Source organism: Hevea brasiliensis, chromosome 15 (assembly GCF_030052815.1).
Source record: "Hevea brasiliensis isolate MT/VB/25A 57/8 chromosome 15, ASM3005281v1, whole genome shotgun sequence".
In the NCBI taxonomy this organism is placed as follows: Eukaryota; Viridiplantae; Streptophyta; class Magnoliopsida; order Malpighiales; family Euphorbiaceae; genus Hevea; species Hevea brasiliensis.
The window spans coordinates 63,673,913-63,697,160 of record NC_079507.1 but is presented as its reverse complement, the minus strand read 5'-3'; the positions used below and the strand labels follow the sequence as shown (position 1 = coordinate 63,697,160).

At 31.4% G+C, this 23,248-nt stretch overlaps 3 protein-coding genes across 3 annotated transcripts; 2 read left to right on the top strand and 1 right to left on the bottom strand.

Annotated features, from left to right (window-relative positions):
• Positions 1–13,176: 13,176 nt before the first annotated feature.
• Positions 13,177–13,698, bottom strand: LOC110670329 (putative protein FAR1-RELATED SEQUENCE 10). Its single transcript, XM_021832331.1, has one exon. The coding sequence runs from the start codon at positions 13,696–13,698 to the stop codon at positions 13,177–13,179; it is 522 nt and encodes a 173-aa protein (XP_021688023.1).
• Positions 13,699–19,235: 5,537 nt separating this feature from the next.
• LOC110644966 (uncharacterized) lies at positions 19,236–21,181 on the top strand. The gene is made up of 3 exons (XM_058137141.1): positions 19,236–20,112; positions 20,238–20,384; positions 20,481–21,181. Exons 1-3 carry the CDS (start codon positions 19,236–19,238, stop codon positions 21,179–21,181), a joined length of 1,725 nt encoding a protein of 574 aa, XP_057993124.1.
• A 658-nt stretch (positions 21,182–21,839) lies between these two features.
• On the top strand, positions 21,840–22,418 carry LOC110654222 (uncharacterized). Its single transcript, XM_021810134.2, has 2 exons — positions 21,840–21,938; positions 22,047–22,418. The coding sequence occupies exons 1-2, from the start codon at positions 21,840–21,842 to the stop codon at positions 22,416–22,418; spliced, it is 471 nt and encodes a 156-aa protein (XP_021665826.2).
• The last annotated feature ends 830 nt before the right edge of the window (positions 22,419–23,248 follow it).

The window sequence follows — 23,248 nt, the reverse complement described above, 5'->3', positions numbered from 1 at the left end:
TATATATATTAATTATTTAATTTCATTGATTAATGGTTATTAGGTTCAAACCAAAGTTAAAATTAGACTAAATAACTTGAAAATCAAGTCTAAATTAAAAAATCAATTAAAAATCAAACTGATCTGTTTAAACCGAACCGAACCGAATTAAAGCGGTTCGATTTGATTCGGTTTTTCACTAATTTCGGTTCTGTTCGGTTTCTAAAATTGGCGGTTCGATTTTAATAATTTAATTCGGTTCGATTCGGTTCGGTTCGGTTTGAACCGATTGCTCACCCCTATATATAACGTATCATTTAACTAAATTTATGCGGTCTCTACTCAAAACAAAAATAATTATCTGGTTCATTTTTAAATCAATCAAAATTTAATTTCACCAAAATAAAATTTTTACTAATTTATTTTAAAATAATTATTTTTAGTATTTATTATTATTTATAAATGTATATTTTCATTTTTAAATTTAATCATATCGTATATTGAAAAATTACATTGTAAAATTAAAAATATGTGCATTTTTAAAAATTGAAAAGTGTTGAAAGAATATTTTTATTAATAAATTAAAAAATACATATCTATATACTTATTTATCAATACAATTAATTTTTTTTTCAATTTTCTTTTCTCACTCCTATTTTAAGACAAAATAAATAAATTAATAAATAGGAATTATATAACAAATCAAATATGTGGCTACTGGTTAATCTCGGCACATTTATACGAAAAAAATATTTAATTAATTAATATATCAAATTATGGTTAAAATTTTATAAAAATTTAGTAATAGTATCATTTATCAAAATATAACAAATTTTAAGTGATTGTTTTAATAAAAATTAAAATTTAACAATACTATTAAAAATCAAAATAACAATAAATGAATTAACCCAGAAATAATGTCAAGCTTAGGCAAATTATTTCATACTCACAAAAAATTTAATTGTTCCTCAAATTCAGAAAGGTGAGGTCCGCTCCTTTATGTGTAACTTCTACCAGAAGCACACAATAATTTACCACAAGTCTTAAATGCCTAAATATATTCATATAACACAAGTACACAAGCAACATATTTCATTGAGCCATTGTTTCATTATCAACAATCTTATAATTTACATTTCAATTTTGAAGTCATGAAATTTACAATGCTTGCCTGCACTTGCATAAAATCTGCAGTTTATGGTTCAGTGAATATATATATATATATATACTTCATCATATCCCTTCCTGCGGTTAGATGGAAAAAATCAGTCGGTGAATTCAAGTACTAAGTCTCAACCGAGATAACATTACGATTGAAGGATTCAAGGTATTGTGCTTACCCAGCGTTCCCAAAATATGTGGGACTGTAATTGTAAATCAGATTGTCAAGCACTTTGCCAGCAGGCCTTCCTGTTCAAAGACTTCCTGGCCTCACTGCAACACATACACAGGATTAGAATAAGTTCTTGTTTTCTCTGATACAACATGATATGATTTGAGCTCAGCTAACTATTTGCTGAAATTTAAAATGTTAAAATAGAAGTCTTTTTTTGTTTTCCAAAATTGAAGCTTGTACTTTCTTTGCCCTATATTTTGGAACAAGGACCTTCTCTGACTTCATTTCTGAATGCATAGTCGTATGCACTGTAGCTAATCATGCCGGTAACATTAACATGTGTGATTCACAGACAGTGTGTGTTTAAGAAGAAAGGTTAAAGAAACTCACAATTGCCTCATCACCTGTTTCCCTAAACAAAATATTAAAAAAGAAGCAGCATATATTAATTACTAACTTCTCAGCAATTATCAAGTTCTCACCTCACAAAAAAGTTTGCAATATGTTGAATCACTTGAATGGCATCCTCTGACTGTGGAATCATAGATAAGACCCATTCAAAAGCATTTTTCTGCAATATTTTCAAAAGAGCAGGTAGTTACCAGAAAACACTAAGGAAATAGGGGTGAAGAGAAAAAAAAGCTCAAATGCACAAACCACTAATTTAGATCAACCTTTTAACATGTCTGAAATTCAACAGAGCCATAAAAAAAGGCACGTATGCAAATCTACTTGTTCTAATTTTTCAACTTGTCCAAAACAATAGAAACAATTAGAAGAAACGCACAACAAAAGATACACTACCCATGCCATATATAATGGAATATACTCTGTAGCTTTGAGCGGTTTAGCGTGCAGTTGTGAATTTTCACAAGTTCAATTTTGGTGTAGTGCAGATTTCATTTCAGAAGGCTTTCTTCTACAATACACATTCAGTCATCTCTCATTATAAGGATCCTTATGATATGAATGGTGAAAAAGAAATTTTTTTTTCTTTTTTTTTGGGGGGAAGGAGGTGGGTGGGGGGTGGGGGGGTTGGTGTGTGTGGGGGAGAGGAGAGGAGGGGGGTGGAGGGGTTGCTTCACATGCACAGATTCTTGATTCCCTAGGTTCTGTCAAAACTTCCTCGATATCATATTTATTATTTTTTATTCTAGGGTCCAGTACAATACACAACAACACTAAAGTACCTCAGTTCATCTATCTCTCACACACATACACACTCATGCATCAACCCATGTTCTGCGTTTATTAAACCCTAAAAATCCATTTGAATAGGCGTGCATTTGAAATGAGCACTCCAGAGGTAATATCTGATCTTCTGTGTGTATGTCTGTGTGTCTTCTGCCATAGGCATACATACATGGACATAAAATATGTGCTTGCATATGGATTTATGGCCGAGTTTGTTGTTTTGCATATGAAAAGATATATATGTAAGTATGAACTTAATAGGAAGAGATAGGCCCTGATTTCAAAAATCTGCTCACACCACACCAAAGGACCCAATCCCCAAATCTTGAAACATAAATGTTAAGGTATACTCTACTTGTAACCTTTACCTTAATTATCCAAATACTTGAGTAAATGTTTCTTACTTCATCCAATCGGGTTATTGTAATAAATAAATATGTATTATAATAAATGGGGTAAAATACGAGGAAAAAGATCAGAAGAATCAAATTGTCGGTACAAGTATATGCATTGAAGAGCCTCGTCCATTTAATGGGTTAAGTGGAGGCTATACCTCTGGATGCCATTGGATAACAGTCACAGGATAGTTGTGTGCTTGTACAGTGTAGACATAAACCTGACGTGAATGTTAGAAGAGGAATTAGAATTCTTCAAGTGGGCACATAACATTGTATATATATATATATATTAAATCCGGTACTTTGTTATCTGCATCCGCACTAGTAGTCAATATCTTGAAGACACTAGATAGAGCCTGGTTCTCTATAAGCCGTTCTGGTGAGATCCCATACTGTTGCATTGAAAAGTCAGACAAGATAAACAAGGAATTAAGGTCTTCCAATATATTGGTCAGGCAATTTGATTAAAAAAAAAAAAGACGAAAGTAATAATAATGCAAGAATAATAAGCCAACTAAAAAAGTACAATTAAGAAAAGCCCAATATTAATGAAAATATGGATAAACACCTCAACAATAAACAGCAAATCCAAATAGAGTTATATAAATATTGATGGGTTAATTTCACTTGTTACTTAACTTGTCACTAATCCCATTAAAATTATGAAATATAAATGGGCCACTTAAAATCAACAAACTTTGCTTCCTTTAACAATAAAAACATTGAGACAAAATCTAGAACAAATTCAATAAAAAAATTTGACATGGCAACCATATTAGACCTTTTCAAATATATTTTGTATGCTTAGTGAGTCGCTCAAAACAACTTTCTTTCCCGTCTTTTGGTGGAAAAAAATCGGTTGAGAGTGTGGGCAATAAGAAGAGAGAGAGAGAAAAAAATCTTTTATTCACAAAGAGAGAAGATGAATAAGAGGAGATAAAAAAAAATGTCTTTGATGGCTCACTAAGCATATAAAATATACTAAAAACGTCTAATGAAATAATTCCATTTGCCACATATTAATTTTTTTTTTTTTAATCTGCCACTGAGGTAAAGGGTAAATCCATCCATTTGCCAACTTACATGCTTTATTATTATTTTAAAAAAAATTAATCCTTTATTTGTTTATAAAAAATTAATTTTTTTATAAAAATATAATATATTTATTTATTCTGTATTTTTAATTAATGAAATAATTTTATATTAAAAAAATATGGTAATTAATTAAGCATATTATGTTATTATATATTATGTTCTTGAGAATGGACATAATTTTAGATTTTCTTATTTATAAATATAATTTAGTTTTTGAAAGTTTCAGTCATTTGGTGAAATTGAGCATGCTCGTTCAAAAGAAAGAATTGCATTAAGTTCATTGAGGTTCCAACTTCATTATTGATTTTTCTTCATACAATGTTGATTGGGACATCACAAAAATATAATTGCTAGTAGATTGTTTGTATGTATGTTTTTGAGTTATTAATGTCTTTATTAATTATTATCATTGGAAAATCTTTATATATATATATATATATATATATATATATATATATATATATATATATATATATATACATCATTAAAAGAGATGGTACTATTACAGTATTAATTTCTTAATCTTCTAAATTATAAATAGAGACGCTGCTCAATCGCTATTGCTTCAGAGTTAGTGTAGTCACACCGAAATCTTCAAGGATTTTTCCAAGCAATTAATGATAATTTGGCCAAATTAATATAAAATAAATTTCGTAATTGCTCAATACCCATAAGAAAATAAACAAGGATGCAAATTACGAAAAAATAAATTATTTACTTTATAAAAATAAATAATTTTCTTGTCGAAATAAATTAAATGAAATAAGATTTTTTTTTTATATATAGAATAACTAAATCAGAGACTTAATTAGTTTTAGATTTTATCATTTCCATGCAATGAGTGTATGATCATTATTTTTCAAAATTAACAAATATATTATGCTTTTTATGGATTTCATAAACACAACTAATGAAAATCTGAGCATGATGAATTAGGCCCAACTCGGCCTATCCAATAAAAGGTCCAATTTAGACTACAATGATAGCCTTGCAAGTTCCAAACTTTCTTTTTCTAAGTGCGATAAAGGCTCAAATTCTCCAACTTTCTGCCAACTCATAATTGAAGGCTTTTCTTCTTCTTCTTATTCTTCTTTTTCCGTATTTTATGATTTTTCTTAATTTCATACCATGGCCTCAACAAAACGTGGACCAAATGTCATAAGAGGTTATACTGCTGTTAACAAACATTATTCTTGTCATCTTCTGTTTGTCAATTTTTAAGACCTCTTTATAACCGATTAAATTTTAATATTTACATTTTAAGATTAGACTTTAGTATATAATTTTTTTTACGTGTGGAATGAGTCATTTCAATAACTAGGTACAAATTAGAATTTTCCAAGTCAACGAAAATTATGAAGTGAGCGCATATCCATCACAAAATAAGATTAAAGAAGCAATTTGATAGGATAAATTACTTGAGGAAAATGTTGAATATGACAACAAAGAAAAGCAAATCCACTAGCGAGCAATCATGAAAGAATTAAGGTCCCATTCAGTAAAATATACTTTCCCATTTAATTTCTTGGAGATGTGTACGCATGGATGAGGCTGCCATTATAAGCACTGCCTTTTAGCTCATCCTTTAGAACTCACAAGATAATAAGCTCGTTATAGACTTTTGAGTTGCAGAGATTAGACAGCATCTGAGTAAGAAAATTCTCTCCTTTTTTCTTGAGATGGCTCTAGTGGGTAGCTTTATGCCTAATAAGGTCTTGCTCCCAATGCCCAACTCCAGGCTCAGCTTCTATCAGCGTAAAACTATGTTCATGTAGGTCAACTTTTACTCATATATAGTTCTAATTAAATTAAATTCAGGGTTTTTTTTTTCCTTGGAAAATTTTGTTCTTTATGCGGCCTTTTGAATTTTTTGAATAATCAAATTGGTGAGCATGCATGTTTTTTAATTATTTTATTTTTTGTTCATAAGTTAATTATTTTTTTAATTAATAATTTAATGTAATTTAATTACATAAATATAAAATTATTTCCTTTTTCTATATCAGAAGATGTGGTGCACGAACGCGGGGAAAGCCCAGCGATGGGAAGCCTCCACAGATCAACACAGGACGGAAAGCGAAAGCCATGGATCCGAGTCAGAGAGAAGAGAATGTTACTCTTTCTAGCTTCAATAATAGTGAAAAAGAAAGCAAGAAAAGCAAGGGAAAAGTAGACGATGGCATGGAAACCGACGAGGCCTCCAAATGAGGTTCAGTCTCAGGGGCATGCATGCATGCATGCTTAAGTACTACTGTATCAAATAATCTTATAAGGAGTCGATGATCTTATTTTAGCTACCTATCTGTCCTCAACTCTCAATAAGGACTATTAGTGTTTGTTAGTACTGTGTCTGTTTGCTTATGTTGGTAGCCAGAGAAAGACAAAGGTGTTTCTGAAATAATAATCTGTTGGTTTGGATTTGGTGATGAGTAGTTGTTGTGGTTGATATATACTGTTGGCCATGTGTCGATTTTGATCCAATTTCAAGTTAAAGCTGATGGTTATGATTTGAGAAAGAGAGAGACCCAATCACAAGATGACCATTACCGACCACTTGAATTGAAATTAAAGAGGTTGATTTGATGAATTTACTTGGTCTTAGTTTAACTAACAATTTAATAGAGTAGCTCTCGGAGCTACGGAAAGCAAACTTGCTGCACGAGAACGATCAAAACCCAGCTCTAGAGAAACTCCTCCACAAATCAATACTGCAGCTCTCAAAGCTAACGAAGAGCAAATTTGCTGCACGAGAACGATCAAAACCCAGCTCCGGAGAAACTCCTCCATAAATTAATAGTTTAGCTCTCATATCTATGAAAATAATATTTGTTGCACTGGAATACTCAAAATCCAGCCCTGGAAAAACCTTTTACAAATCGGTTTTTCTAATGGGTGCAAAATTGCACCCATTAAGGTGTAGTTAATGAACCCACTAATATGGGGAACCACGATTTTGACAATACATAATTAATGCTAACTTTATCGTAACCATTAATCCCATTACAAACACCAATTTAACTCAACCTCCCCTGGTCTGTACACTCACCTTTATTAGATTTTTTTTTAATTTACATTTCCTCATAAACATCCAGTGTAAAGCGTATTAGAGACTTTTTTTTTCTTTTAATCAGTCTGCTATTTATCTCTACCCTTAAAATGTTTGCCAATCCATTCAATATGATATCTTATCAATTCTTAAAATATAAAGATTAATTATTTTTTTAATGAAGTTTACTCAATTTAAAAATCAAGTTATAAAATCCAAATTAAAAATATAAGTAGTGACTTACTTTATTATTAATTTTAATCTAAGTCATTTAATTTTAATACTAGAGTCTAATTTATCACATAGTTTTTCATATGACTTATTTTACTGAAATTAAACTAAAATTATGAAAAATTAAATAACTAAGTTTAGATTTACCCATGAAATACCATAGCTAGAGAAAGCAACTAAAAATACTTTTACTCAAAAGTAGTATATTGTATAGAAATAAAAAAAAAAGAAAAAGAAAAATTATAGCATAACATATATAAAAAAATTGGGTATTGTATTGTATGACAAATCGATCCTCAGTTAACCCATAAAATAAAAAAGTACAGAATAGCAATACCTGACCAAGGGAGCCCACCTCCACCAGGTCCCTAATTAGCAATATAAATGGGCATAAAAATTAATAATCTTTTTAAACCTTTCAAATCTCGTAGTCAGAACCAAAACCGTAAAATCGCAAATAAAACTAACTCAAAGTTTGCAAGTTAACTACTTAAAAAAATGCCAAAAAAATATGACATCCATTATCTAGAAACAAATGAAAATAATAAAACCTAAAAATCTAAAATTTTATAGAGAAAATTGGGTTAATTATTCCTTTTTCAGCTGCAACTTTTTTCCGCTTGTCCCAATGTGCATTAGTGTTGATGTCTTTGTTTTCCTTATGTGGGCACTTGGTGATAGTATGGCCTTCAACTTTGCAAAATCCACAACTCTTCACTCTTTTTACTGAATCTTTTTGTGACGCCGCTTGCCCGTCTACTGTATAGCCAAGCTAGAAGTGTCACATTCGGAGCTGGAGCACCCTATCTTGTTTTATCATATCTATTGTAAACTTTTAATAACATTTAAAAGTAGTAATCCATGTGTAGAAATTTTTTTTTTTTTTGTAACTTATTTCTGTGGAGACCCGGACAGAGTCTCCCCTGTTTTATTAGCATCTAGCGGGTTTCACTAATCACCTGTTAACATATTCATAGTCATCTCACACATTTCTATATCATATTCTCTTTTATCATATCATTCACAACTATTTATGAGATCTCAAAATGAAGTATTATCTATTGCATTCATATAAAAATTCATAGATAATAAATTACAAGTTTTCATTTCAATCTCCAGTTTAATTACAAGTCCAAAATGAAATACATCATAAACTAGTAATTACATCATGGCTAAACATAATGAACTAAAATACTAGTCTATACATGGGTCATATCAAAATACAACTGTAGAGGTGACTAGTAAACACTAGCAGATCTGATCGGTCTCTGTGTGAGTACTACTACTGCTACTGCTGCGGCTGCTGGGATTGATCTCTAGTACCTACGCGATGAAAAACCAACGCGTTAAGCATAACGCTTAGCGGTGCATATTTTATAATAACAATAATTTAATAATTGAAATAATAATTGCAATTCATAATTTCTGAGTTTTTTACATTTTTAGTGCACTTTGGAAACAATAAAAATTATTGGGATCTTTTCTGTTTACTTATTGTGTATTCAGTATAAATTAATCATTATCAATGCCCAAGAAACCTATAACAAGTTATAAAAGCTGGATGCACGGGAGTATACGGGTTAGACAACCCTATGTCTACCCTGTTTACATCTGTCAGGCACGAGGCCAGCTATCGGACACGAGACCCACTGTCAAGCTTGTAAAGCCAGAAATAAAATAGGCACAATGGCCAGTAAGTAGGCATATAGCTTGTAGAACAATTATATCAGACATATGATGTGGCCCAACCGCAAGTGCACGGGTCGTACAAGTAATACAGTAAAGATATCGTTCCCACGAGGAGTTGTGTTAATGATTGAATTTTTGATATAAAAAGTTGACTAAATTAAATTAATTTCAAAATTAAAACAATAGATTGAATGGGTATTGGAGTATGAAATCTATATGTGCAAAATTAATAATCTATTCAACTATGTAATGATTTAACTAAAATTGCATCAAATTGAAATAAGCAAGTTCAAATATGGCAAGATTTAAAATGGCAAGTAATTAAATTCAATTGAAAATTAACAATGGTAAAAAGGCGATTCCGGAGTTCGGGATTTCATATTCGAGCAATTTCGGGATTTTTAAATTGGTTATCCAATATTGTGAAACTTATGGTTTTAAGGAGATTAATTCTTAAATCCTTCGAATACCCTTTCAAGTGAGACAAAGAGTGCCTTAATCAAACTAATCCTACTTTCGTAGAGTTAGAATTAATTAAGACCTATTAAGTTCTTTAATTAATCTGTGAATCCTCTTAATCCTTAGTCTATTTCTAGATCTAAGTTAATTAAGTCCAATTCCTTGATTATCTATCACAAGGCCTTCTCCTTTTGGTGCCTCAACCATGGATTAAGAACATCATTTAATGGGATCCTACACTAAGCATGTCATTAAGCACACAAGAAATGAATAAAACTCATTAAGACCACAAAATATGGATTACCCAATCAAAATCCACAAAATATCTCAAATATTACAACCCTTACTCCAGAATCAAGAGTAAACTACTCACTATCCATAATGTTTACAAGAAAATCTGAGTTTATATGAAAATAAGCTTTAATCTAAGCTAAGAAACAAGAAATTAAACACTAGAAATGTAGGAAAAATGTAAGGAAAGAAAGAAATCTGCAAATCTTGGTTGAAAATGGTGTGGAAGGTGAAAATGACTCTTCAGCTGCTGCCTCTCCTCTTCCTTTCCTTTTCTGCTCCTTGTCTCCTCTTCTAAAATGGGAAATGGGACTATTTATAGCATTTTCTGACATGGAGCCCTAAAATGGTGTGTTCTAGGAGGAATTTTCTGAGGGAATCTTCTGCCAGCTCATTAATGAAACCTTTATGGGACTGCATAAGTGGACTGCATAAGTTATGCAGTCCCTTATGCAATTTAACGGTTCTGGTTCACTTATGCGAAACTGCATGACTTGGTGCATAGGTTATGCACAATTCCGTGAGAGTGCATAAGGGAGGCGTGAATGTGCATAAGCTATGCAGTCTCCTTATGCACATTTCGGCAGGTATTGGAACAGTGATTTTTCTCCTTATGCAGATCTGCATAGCTTATGCGGCAAGTTATGCACAATTTGGTCAATGCATATTTCAGCTTGAAAACTTGTTTTTGACATCTTTGACTGTAGAAGTCACTCCTCAATGGCAAAAATTTCTCTTCAATCCTTCAAAAACACCATTTTTCCTACAAAACAAAGTAAAAATTACAAATTAATCTAAAATTGACAATTATGAAAAACTAACTAAATATCTAATGAAATTAGCTAAAAATAACTAATAATAAAATAAAATGGCTATGAAATTAGACCTAAATGACTATGCAAAATGTATGCATCAACATATATTGTCAGTTCATGATTTTCTCGGTAGGCAATACTGCTATCTATAGTCCCTAATTGGTATATCAATTTATCCAAACTAAATAAATAAATCTAAGTATACTATAGGCAATTAAACATTTTTAATTATTTTAGTACTATTCACTGTTACTATTTTTTTGTACTGTTCAGTGGTACAATTAATTTCATATTAATAGGACATTAGTCCTAATTTACATATTTATATCATTTTTAATATTTAATTAGCCTTATGAGTATTTTAATTATCATGTATAGTATTTTTCTCATGAACCTTTCTTTAGGTTCATTTTGATGTATTATCTTTATCTAGGAATTTTGCTAGGTTATGATGTCTATTTAATCACACTTTCTTCATAACAATTGCTCCTCTATGTTTAAACTTGGATTTCAGTTTTTGAATCACTCAATTCAGGGTTATAGAACTTAAGTTATTGTCAAAATACCATAACTGGTCCCTTTGCCTCTAAGCTGTCCAGAATTGACAATTCCTGATCAATAAACTTTGACCAGTCATTTGATCATTTTATGGTCATTTTTAAACTTAGGTTCCTTCACAAGATATGTTCTTCTATGTCTTAGGGACTCTTAGATACAATTTCATGATTTTTCAAGCTTGGTATAGTGAGTTATGGTCAATGTATTGACATGGACTCTTAATCCTATAAAGGCAATAGTCAAACTTCAGGGTAGTATTTTTTACCCCCTTTTTAGGGTCTTTACACATAGAATTTAGCAAAGGTGTCTAAACCAATGTTGTAGCCCTAAGTATTATGTTTCCAGATCATATTGGCACATCTCAAATGGAATTTCCTAGTAGGAGTTATGGCCAAATGAACACATGGGTATCAAATGGCATTCTGGGTTCAACTTAACATTTTTCAGATTTCAATTTCTAACATTGGCTAATATTTTCCTTAGGATGAAATGGGTTTTGGAGCTTGGTCAAAACATAAAAATTGTTGAGATATGTCTTATAAAACTTTTGGCACTGGTTTCACTCAATTTGCAACTTTAGAGACCAAGTTATGGCATATTTGCCAAAACTGGTCAAGCATATGAAAGGAACAGTGTTTTGGTCAATTTCTGGGTTGACAGTTTTAGTGACCCAAATTGTGCTAATAATTTGACTTAGTTAAAGGCAAAACTGGGTCAAGTGGCCTTCATAAAAAGTGTATCCCTATGTCTAAGCTTTCCATTGATATAAATTTTAGGTCATTTGGACTAGTATAGAGAGAGTTATGACCAAATGAACACGTACTATTCATTTAGTCATTTTCTAGGTTTCAGTGTTTGGTCATCTGGATTTGGATAGAGAATTGATCATGATTTTGACAAAATTTGGGCATGGTGTCTACATGAAAAATGGGCTATTTTGAGTCTAATTTCACCTCTAATTAGCCTCATACCAATTGGAGTCACACATTTTCAGTTATGGTTTAATAAAGGGACTGGACTCCTAAAGTCCCAACCTACAGAAAATCAAACACTCCCAATATCTCAATTCCTCCAACTTCCTTACTTCCATTTGCATGCAATACACTTCTATAAGCAACAATCTCAACTCAATAGGTCAATTTCAAGCATGTACACAAACCCTAGTTTTCAAAATTTCAAATTTTCACAAACACTACATAATTAAACTCCCAAATATTTTAACTCATCACACATTCTCATGGAACCATTTTTCATCACTTAAAAGCAACAAACTTCAAGCTCCATGGCTACCAAAAATTCAAGGGTTCTTTCCTCAAGATTTTCTTTTTATTTCATGCATATTTTCACTTGATTTAGCATGATATTCATGCTTAAAGTAGAGATTAAAAGTTTAAAGCACTAACCTTTGTGGTGACCCAACTTCAAGCTTCCTAAACTTCAACTTTTCTCTTCTTTATGGGTATCTATAGCTTCCTTAGGGTGTGGGGAGCATTTTTAATGAAGGGGACTATGGGTTTTGGTGTGTGGAAGCTTGGGAAATCAAGCTTGAAAGCTTTACAAAAATGGTGGAGAGGGGGCACAAGGGTGGACGGCACAAGGAGAAAGAGAAGAAGAAGAAGAAGTGAGTTGGTGGGTTTTGTCCTCTTATGCTATATATATTTATATATTTATGTGTACTTAATTTGTTTTAATTTTCATAAACATTTTTCTTTTCTTTTCTTTTCTTTTCTTCTTCTTTCTCTTCTCATTTCCCTAATTTAAATTCATAATTTTTAATTTGTGTTAATTATTTTATTTTCTAAATTTTTATTTTGACATTTAGGTCAAAATTCACCTTTGGGGGTGAAATGACCAAAATGCCCTTCATAATACATGTCGGGTCACTTTTATTATTTTTGTACAAATTAATGAATTCTCTAAATTTTATTTTATTTTTCTCTAAAATTTTCCTATATTTTCTTAACATTTATTCTATCAGTTTATGCTCCTCACTATAGTTTAAGTGTAATTCCAGGCATTTTGACTGTCCGAACAGACATTAGTCGTCGGAACAATAAAATGTACGGACTACCTATGGTAAGGGCGTTACACTTTTCCCCTTTTCATCCGCTTATGCAAGGGATGTCCTTTAGTCTTTGAGTTAGGAGGACAATGAACATAATCAATATTTTCAGCACATGAATTGTCATTTATTGTAAGACTGACATTTGATTTCACTTGTTGAAGGGACAAGAGAATATTGCTAGTAACTTGTGATGATAAATCACTATGCCAGCGCATTAGGACGTAGACATCAGGAATTTGAAAACAGTCTTTATGAAGGAACACATTCAAAATATGGCGACAAAGTATGCCCCAAAACTCAAAATGCTTGCAGCTACAGGTTGCTTGCGTACCATTCCAGAATACCTCGTGCTTTTCTCTTCTTGTTGTATCAAAGTATTGCACCACAAACTGAGATACATTTATCTGAAGCACTATATATCGTGTCGCCATTGCAAATTCATCTTGAAACTTTTTGAAAGCATATGGTGTCAAGATGCTGTAAGCTTGCTCCTCCAATGGTGATTTAGATCTCATAAAAGACCCTCTGTACTTTTGTAACATGGTATTTTATAGTTGTATATACTCAATATCTTCTATAGGTAGCTCAACCTACAAAGCCAATCATATAATTTTTTAACCAATTATATGATATTGTATGATGGATAAACCACCGATCTTTTCTTTAGTTTTCTTGCAAGATAAAACAATAAGCGTGATTATATTATCAACATAGACAATAATTAAACTCTTGGATCACACTTTAATAATATAAATTGACTTGTAGCTATTAAACCACTACTTTTCATATACTTAAACAAAAATTTTAAAAAATAAACTTCTTATAAACAATAAAAAAAATAGTATAAGTTATATGAGCAATAAATTTTTACCTGTTTCATAAATTTAACAAAACATGAGAGAGAAGCTACAAATCTCTTCATAAAGGCATTAATGCTCTCTGATCTTCCTGTTGTAGTCATTCCTCCAAAAAATTAATGACGAAGATATCCTGGCACCCAAAAATGTCTTATAGCATGTAAACCACGAATATGCTTGTTTGCGTTCAGGTTATACTTCATAATTACAAGTGGCCATTGATGCACAAATTCTTTAAAAGTGTCTAATTTGTATATTTTGTAAAAATCAGAACGCCATTTTGAGTACTGATGACAAAGAACTGAAGTAAACCGATTACTGAATTTAGAAGTGATGTGCCATATCCAAAAAGCATGCTTTGTAGTTGACATTTCACTTGCTATAGCTTTAGTCATCCATGGATCTTAATCTGTCAAAATTGTTAAAGGAGCCTTTTTCATCAATGATACAAAGGTCTACAAATAAGATTGTATTAATAACTAATTATGTAAGCATAAAAGAGTCAAAGTTGTGAAGCATGTAAACATTTTTTTACCTTCATTAGCTATGAAAATGTGCTTCTAGTCTCATTTTGAATTAGTGCACAACCAAATAATATGGTCAGTCCATGATTGTCCATACCCACAAACATACCAAATGGCATTCCATATGAGTTTACCTTACAAGTTGTATCAAACATAACTGCATCTCCAAATTTTTTATACCAATCAAAACAATGTGTTGCAGACCAAAATATGTGCTCCAACCTTCCCTCTTCATCAACTTTGAAGGCATACTGAAAGCTGGGATTCTCATCTTTAATAGCTTTGCAAAATTGCAATAGATCCATGGCGTCATTCTCTTTCTCTTTTCTACATACACTATTGATTAGATTATACATATCCTTTGCAAGAAAGGGAAGATGACCATATTTAATACCCCTCTCAAGTTCTATCATGCGTATAATTTGCCTAACTGAAAGACCTCTCTCTTTGTACAAAAGAATGCACTCTTCATCCTCTTTACATATAGTGTGATTTATTGTAAAGAAGTGAACTTCTTCTGGAGACAATAAATTATGATTGTGAAAATTTTCAAATTTCACTACCTGCCGAGTTTCAGGAAAAATGTCAAATGATTTTTTCAACACAATTTGCATATGAACTTTGCATTCGCACTTAATAGATGCTCTATTTCTTTGATCTTTTGTTAAATCAACTATTTTTTCTTGTGGCTTTCCTGCACAACTACAAACAAAATCACTCCACTTTTTTTCTCTAGTTGCAAGTACAAATATGCTTTTTCTACATGAAAAATCATGCTTTCTTATAAAAAATAAAAGCCTCTTCCTCACTTAAAAAGCACTGACCTATAAATGGTTTGAACATATTCTCCATAATGTCTTCATCATTACTATCATTTACCACATCAATTCTAGGAATCACATTTAAATCAAAACTTTTCTGGAAAAAAAAAAAAATCAAGAACTTATTATAAAAATCGAAGAATAAGAGTTAAGATACATATATCTATAATCTCAGTCCAAAAGAAGTTGTACTTGCATTGGGATCATAAAAACTAAGTATAATTGCTTGGATAGTACAATTAAAATAGTGTAAGTCTATTTAGAAAAGTATAAATTAGTACAGATGATACAAATCTCATAAAGGATTTCGCAAATTTTAATTTCTGATATAGTAAAAAAAGTAAACATAACACTGGTAAATTTTGGTTGATTTTTTCTTATTTTCTTATAAGTTTAAGAAGCTAAAAAAAAATAGTAATGATAAAAAAAAATTATGTACCTTCATAGGATGAAATTCTTCAACTGGTTACATGGTTAAAGGAAGCTATTGTTTGCTTTAGAAAGAAACTCTGCTGCTAAGTAGATAATCTGCCTTTAAGTATATCATAGCAAGTGAATGTAATTTAAAAAAAAAAAAAATAGAGATTAATAATGAGATGAAAAGTCATTAAAAATTGGAGGGAAATTAGAATAACTTTATTTTTTAATGAAGTTAAATCAGAGTGAAGTTAAATCAGAGGGATATATTAGCATTACATAATTAACTACAGCTTAATGGTTGCAATTTTGCGCCCATTAGAAAAACCGATTACAATTCCATAGTGTAGCTTTCGGAGCTATAAAGAGCAAATTTATTGTACGAAAACACTCAAAATTCAGCTTTGGAAAAATTCCTCGTAAACTAAAAGTGTACGAAAACACTTAAAACATAGTTTAAAAAATTATTTATGAAAAAAAATTATTTATAAGAAAATAATTCAATTCTATTCTCATATAATTATATTCTTTTTTTTATAATTTTTATTTTCTTGAGTAAATTTTATTAAATATCATTAAATTTTTTATTTTTAATTTATTATAATTTATTTTAATAATAAAAATTCTAAACTAAATAATTAAAAATTTTAAATTATTTTTAAAATCATATTAAATGGAATAAATATGATTTCGTTATGAAAAAATAGCATAAATTTTCAAGTAGCATATATAGAACCCATTTGATATTTATTTAAATATTTATTAAAAAAATAACACTTTAAATATATTAATTAAAAATTAATTTTAAATTAAACTTAATATATTTTAATTATAAAAAATTTAAAATAATTTATCAAATTATTTTTATCTAAAATAATACTTAATTTGTTTAAAAAATAAATTTAAATCACAATAACAAATAGGATGGAAATGGGTATGACTTGTGACCCATGCGGCGAGGCTCACCCATTCTGCGGGGCAAATGACGGTACTAAGGTAACTCATAATGGAAAAATACCAGAATAGGCTAACACCAAAAAAAATTACCAAGAGGGGGCGGGTTGCAGTGGTCACCGCGTGGGACGTTGTTCAAAATAGCGTCTGAACAAGGGACGCTATTATGAATAGCACCCGAAGCTTGGACGCTAATCATATTAGCGTTCGGAATGGGCCACTGCAGCACGGGAGGAATATTGCGTCCCATCTGCTCCGGATGCTAATTATATTAGCGTCCCGTGTCCTCCCGAGCCTCGCTGCAGCCTCCTCCCACCCAAGCCTGGCCTGGCGCAAGTCCAATCTGCGCAGGGAATCTTCCTGCACGCGGGACGCTATTTTTATTAGCGTCCCATGCTGATCCGCCCCGTCCAATCTGTTCAGGAATCTTCAGTGAAGGGGGGACGCTATTTTTATTAGCGTCCCGTGTTCATGCTGATCACCATTTCTACTCCTGCTCTCTCTCCCTGCGCTCTCATTTACTGCTTTCATTTCGCCCTCAAGCCCCTCGCTCTCGTTCATTCCTCGTCCATCGTCTCCCTCGCTCCTTCATTCCCTCATCCATTGTCTCATTTTGGTGGAGCAGCTCGGGTGGAGCAAGAAGGAGAAGAGTAAGGTGCAGGCAGTGGTAGATCACAAGGAAAGAAAGAAGAAATTTGAAAAAAAATTATATTAAGGTATGTATTTTGACTGTTTAATAATTTTTAACATATAATATATGAAATGCTTAGGTGATAATAATGTATATTATTGTGAAAAAAATGTAATATTCCTTAAGAAATAAATTTTCGTTACAAGTTTTAACATGCAATATATAAAATGCTTGAGTGTTAATGTAATTATTATGCTGAAAATAATATATATATATATATTTTTTATGCATGCATGTTGGTATGTTTGTGAGCAAGTTGATATATATATAGTAATAGCATAATACTGATAAAATGAGTATTAGTTATTGGGAAAAATAATACAAAAAATTATATTTTTAGTGTATAATAGTAAAGAAGGTAAAGAAAAAATAATATAAATTTGTAGTATTAAGAAAATGTTAGGAAAGAGAAAATAAAAATTATAAATGTAAATTATGTTACAAAATAAATTTTATATTAAGTCATATAATTTTTGTATCTCATAATATAATAGTTTAATAAGTTGAACAGAGAATATTTGTATAAAATAAAATAATAGTTTAAGTTTTTAAAAATTAGTAAAAGCTATAGAAGAAAGGGAAAAATTAATAGAAAATTGAGTTCATAATATATTATAGAAAATGATGTAATAAAAATAAAATATAAATTTATATAAAATATTAATAAAAAATGAGAAATTAGTAATATAAAAAATTTCCAAAAAAAATAAGTAGCATTTTAATTAAAATGTAATTATAAGAAATAAAATATTAATTTAATTTATTAATTAAAATTAAAAGAATAGAAAAATTAGTAATGTAAAATGTTGTTGAAAATAATTTCTTTATTAATAGAAAATTGTGTTCATAATATATTATAGAAAAGGATGTAATAAAAATAAAATATAAATTTATATAAAATATTATTAAAAAATGAAAAATTAGTAATATAAAAAATTGCCAAAAAAAAATAAGTAGCATTTTAATTAAAATGTAATTAATAAAAATAAATTATAAAATTATATGATTTAGATAATATGGAAGAAATAAAAAATAATAAAATAAAAAAAATTGGTGAAACTCAATATAACAATTAATATGTAATTATTTAAAAAAATTAATATTAGTAAAATATGATTAAAAAATTAAAACAAGAGTAACATAAAAATATGTCGAAATCATTGCATATTTAATTAAAATATAATTAGTAGAAATAAAATATTAATTTATTTTATTAATTAAAATTAAAAAAATAGAAAAATTAGTAATGTACAATGTAAAACGTATTGTCAACTGCATCGCTTATCTTTGATAGTTGTTACGATTTTTATTTTATCAGAAATGTCAATTCCAAGTTTTGCTACTTTATATTGGGATGGAGAAATCATTATGAATGATGAAGGCTATGAATATTATGGGGGTTCATCAACCGTCATTACTATTGGTAAACGTATGGATTTTGGTACTTTAGGAATGAAAATTGTCCGTGGAATTAATCTTAAAGGTGGACATGAATTTATATCGAAAATCTTATTCAGACAACCCATTGAAAAAAATGGCTCATTTAAATGGGATTGCATGGGTTTGACAAACGATGACGATGTGAATATTATGTTTAATTACATTGATGAAATTGGAGGTATGTCATCGATTGAATTATATATTGAAATTTTTCGACCATCTGCAAATGTTGTTGATGAAGCGGGCCCATCAAATAATTGTTACATCAATCAAGTGTACGGATGATTTTGAATCCGCTTAGCAATGATTATTGTCCCGATGATGATGAGGATGATGCGAGTCCGATGAAGAATGGATTGATAGTGATGATAGGACATGAATGAGGATGGTGGTCATCATAATGAGTTAGTAGTAGATTTGCCTTTTTACTATAATACTCATGTTGCAAACCCAATAATGCCGCTTGTCTCTCCTCCGCCTTATAGTGAAATAGATTTTTCATTGCTAACGGTTGATCCATGGTCAACACCACAGTGTAGTTCAATGTGGGATCCATTAAAAGAGTTTGAATTAGGAATAATATTCTCATCTAGAGAGGATGTCCAAAAAGCTGCCAAAGAATATCATTTACATAGGCACCATGAGTTTTGTAATGAGGAGACAAAGAGTAGAACATATGCCATCAGGTGCAAAGACACAACGAGCAATTGTAAGTGGAGATTGCGTGCCTCACGAGGGAAAGGAAGTGATATATGGAAAATGACGCGATATAATGGACCACATACATGTGTTAATCCATCACTGTCACAAGATCATAAGCAATTGGATAGCAAATTTATATCTGATTTCATTCTCGCTATTGTACGTGAACAACCCAATGTGAAGATAGGAGCGTTACAGTCTGAAATAAAAGATAAGATTGGATATATGCCAAGTTATCGAAAGACCTGGAAGGCTAGGCACGATGCAATTATTAAGATCTTTGGTGATTGGGACGAATCTTACGGAAGGTTGCGACAATTTATGCTTGCTTTGTGCAAACAGAACCCTGAAAGTATGTTCTTGATTGAAGATGATCCTTTTTTTGTTAATAATAGATTAGATCCTGCTTATCGGGTTTTCGATAGAATGTTTTGGGCATATAAACAAACAATAGAAGGATTCAAGAACTGTCGACCGGTTATATTCATAGACTCAACTTTTTTATATGGAAAGTACAAAGGATGTTTATTTTGTGCAACAACACTTGATGGTAATAACCATATTTTCCCAATTGCGTGGGCAATAGTCGTCTTTGAAAATACAAGGAACTGGTAGTGGTTTATGTCTTGTTTGAGGGTGTTTGTGATGATCGTAATGGAATATGTGTTATATCAGATAGACATATTGCCATAAAAAAGGCAATGAATCAAGATTGGTGGCAGCCTCCTGCTGGGCATCATCGATACTGCTTAAGACATATCATCAGCAATTACAACACAAAGTTTAAGAATACTAATATGAAAGAAGCTCTCCGAAAGGCAGGTTAGTTTTCTAAGTTGACTATTTATTGTTACTGTAATCTAAATATAAAGTTGACATGTGTATCCAACAAATAACATGGCTTTTTTATTTTTACAGCACAACAATTGGAAAAAAAAAATTTTTATGAGGCCATGAACACAATCAAGAATGAGCATCCTGATACATTTGAATGGGCTACAAAGATACCTTTGGAAAAATGGACACGTTCTCATGATGGAGGGAAACGTTATGGCTCCATGACAACTAATACTGTTGAGTCTGTTAATGGAATACTCAAAGGGATCCGTGCTTTACCCATAACTGCAATGGTAGAAAAAATATTTTTCCAGTGTGTTGATTATTTTGACACACGCCGCACGACCCTCCGTGAGCAACTGCAAATGGGCTTCAAATTTACACCAGCATGTCGTCAAATATTACTTGACAATTTAAATGAAGCAAGCTCATATAATGTCCGAATCTTTAACCGCGATTGTGGTGAATTTGAAGTTTGGAAGGGAAGATCTGAAACGAAGCATGTGGTCAAACTTGATGAAAGGCAATGCACATGCAAGAAGTTTGAAGAAATATGCATTCCATGTTCTCATGTGATTGCCGCATGCCAAGCAATGTCAATTAATTATGAGCAATACGTTTCAAATTATTACACATTGGAGCAAACACTTAAGTGCTATGAGTGGCAGTTTCATGCTCTTGGACATCCTGATGATTGGCCAACAGATAATTATCCAGTTCTTCTACCTGACCCAACCTGCAAAGGTCTAAAGGACGACCAATTTCACAAGGAAGAAGAATGAAATGGATTGGAGTGTAAATCATTGTTCGTTATGTCATGTACAAGGACACACAAAAAAAAAATTGTCACATGCGAAGGAACAACATAAGTTAATTATGTTAATATGTATCATTATTATAAATTGTTGCGGAATGTATTTATTTTTATATTTTAATTTTATGTGTAAATGTAACATGTATTATTATCAAGTACATTATCTCCCATAATGTTTGCATTATCATGTGATTCTCATATATTTATTTGTGCTCCATTTTGTTTATGTCGTAGATAATATAATGGCTCGTATAATGCGCACTCCAAAAAGGATTGTCAATCAACAACAAAGAGCAAGGGTACATGGACTAATTAAGAATTTGATTAATCTACCAATGGAAGTAACACCCTCAACTACAGGGAATTACCTACTCTGCATTGTTAAGCTTTGTCCCAGTTGGAAGACAGTGGTGCCATTAATTTGCTTTCATATTATTTAATGGCACCAACCTGACAGAGTCATGAGGCAGTTTGGTTTGGCCCAGCCTATTCCAGCACTACCGATGCAAACAGATGAGTTACACGATATTACTCTCCGACTTAGTGAGAGTAATTGGGCACACCACCATGCAACATATATTCATCGTTGGAATAGGCGAGAACAATATATTGTTCAAGGGTAACAAATGGGACAACCACTCCACCATCATTCTGAATATATGGAGTGGTACCGTCGAGCTGGTAGACGTTGGATCTCAATAAGTGGAGCTGCTATTGGTTGTGTGGTAATGATTAACAACATGTATTTTTTTCATTATTAAATACTTATAATAATAATTTTGTATTTTTTAACATAAAATGTAACGTTATGTATATATTTTTTATTTTTACAGGAGGACGCAATTGAGGATTGTTTGATAAAATTACAAAATCCATCAACACAAAACGTGGCAGAAGTTAAGCGTACATTAAGAAAAATGATGATTGCTCTGGAACAAGAAAGTAGGCTTTGCCAAATGCCACCTCCTCAGTCTGCACCTCAAGCAGCAACTTTTAATGATGAATTGGAAGAGGACCAACCCATCAACCAACCTGGCCCCTCACGTAGACCAGCACGACGTCAATCACGTCCTCCTCGACGTCGTCAACATCAAATGCGTCAATCCTCTCCACCTGATGATGTTATGCCCCCACTGCCGATTTCACCCTTTCGCATGGCATCGGCGCCGTCCTATTCCCTTAGCTCTCGCACCGGCTCATCCTAGTCCCTCCACAGGATTCCAACCATATTCAGAAACTATCCCCCCACATTATATTGGTTGGATGCCTACCCCATCAATACCTGGCCCATCAACACCATGGATGACAAATCATTCTCATGTGCAAAGCAGAAGCACATTTGACTTCACTGAGAGTCAGCAGCCACATACACCAATGAGTAGCTTATTTGCTCCATTTGGCAAACCATCTAGCATTGGGCCATCACAATATGCTTCGAGTCAATTTGGCGGATATGGTTCAGATCAATACTATGCACTATATCGACCGTGCCTTAGGCCATATTCCATCTGGTGCAGGTCTATTTGGACACCATGAACAAGGTGCTATGCATTATACTGCAGGGGGGGAATCATCAGGACAACAACAAGGGCAACCTGGCCAACCCCAAGATGCACAAGGTGATCCAGAAGAGCAGCAAGAAGGGGACAACATCGAGTTCTTCGACCGAGACGACATATTCGAAGACCTGGTTGTGGCACATGACTAATTTAAATATTTATTTTTATTTGTATAATAATTATGAATACTTGTCTTAATTTATATCTTGCTTTAAGTCAATTGCTCGTATGACATGTTAGTAAACATTTTATATATATATTTTTAATTAATTTGAAAATAATAAAGTAATTAAAACTAATTAAGTAATTACATTTATTAATTGCTATGAAGAAAATATATTATCCATAATTATAATAAGAATAAAAATTAATATTAGTTATACTTTAATAACTTTTAATTTTTATAACTAACATAATTTTAAATTTATCAATCAAATATATTCAAATATTATACATTTATATTTTTTAATCTATAA

What these genes read in the sequence shown, in the direction of transcription:
- LOC110670329 (XM_021832331.1), bottom strand. Translation starts at nt 13,698, where the DNA reads ATGTTACAAAAGTACAGAGGGTCTTTTATGAGATCTAAATCACCATTG.
- LOC110644966 (XM_058137141.1), top strand. Translation starts at nt 19,236, where the DNA reads ATGAATGAGGATGGTGGTCATCATAATGAGTTAGTAGTAGATTTGCCT. An exon ending in TTGTGCAACAACACTTGATG is followed by an intron (nt 20,113 to 20,237) that starts GTAATAACCATA and finishes GTGTTATATCAG; the next exon opens with ATAGACATATTGCCATAAAA. An exon ending in AGAAGCTCTCCGAAAGGCAG is followed by an intron (nt 20,385 to 20,480) that starts GTTAGTTTTCTA and finishes TTATTTTTACAG; the next exon opens with CACAACAATTGGAAAAAAAA.
- LOC110654222 (XM_021810134.2), top strand. Translation starts at nt 21,840, where the DNA reads ATGGGACAACCACTCCACCATCATTCTGAATATATGGAGTGGTACCGT. An exon ending in GAGCTGCTATTGGTTGTGTG is followed by an intron (nt 21,939 to 22,046) that starts GTAATGATTAAC and finishes TTATTTTTACAG; the next exon opens with GAGGACGCAATTGAGGATTG.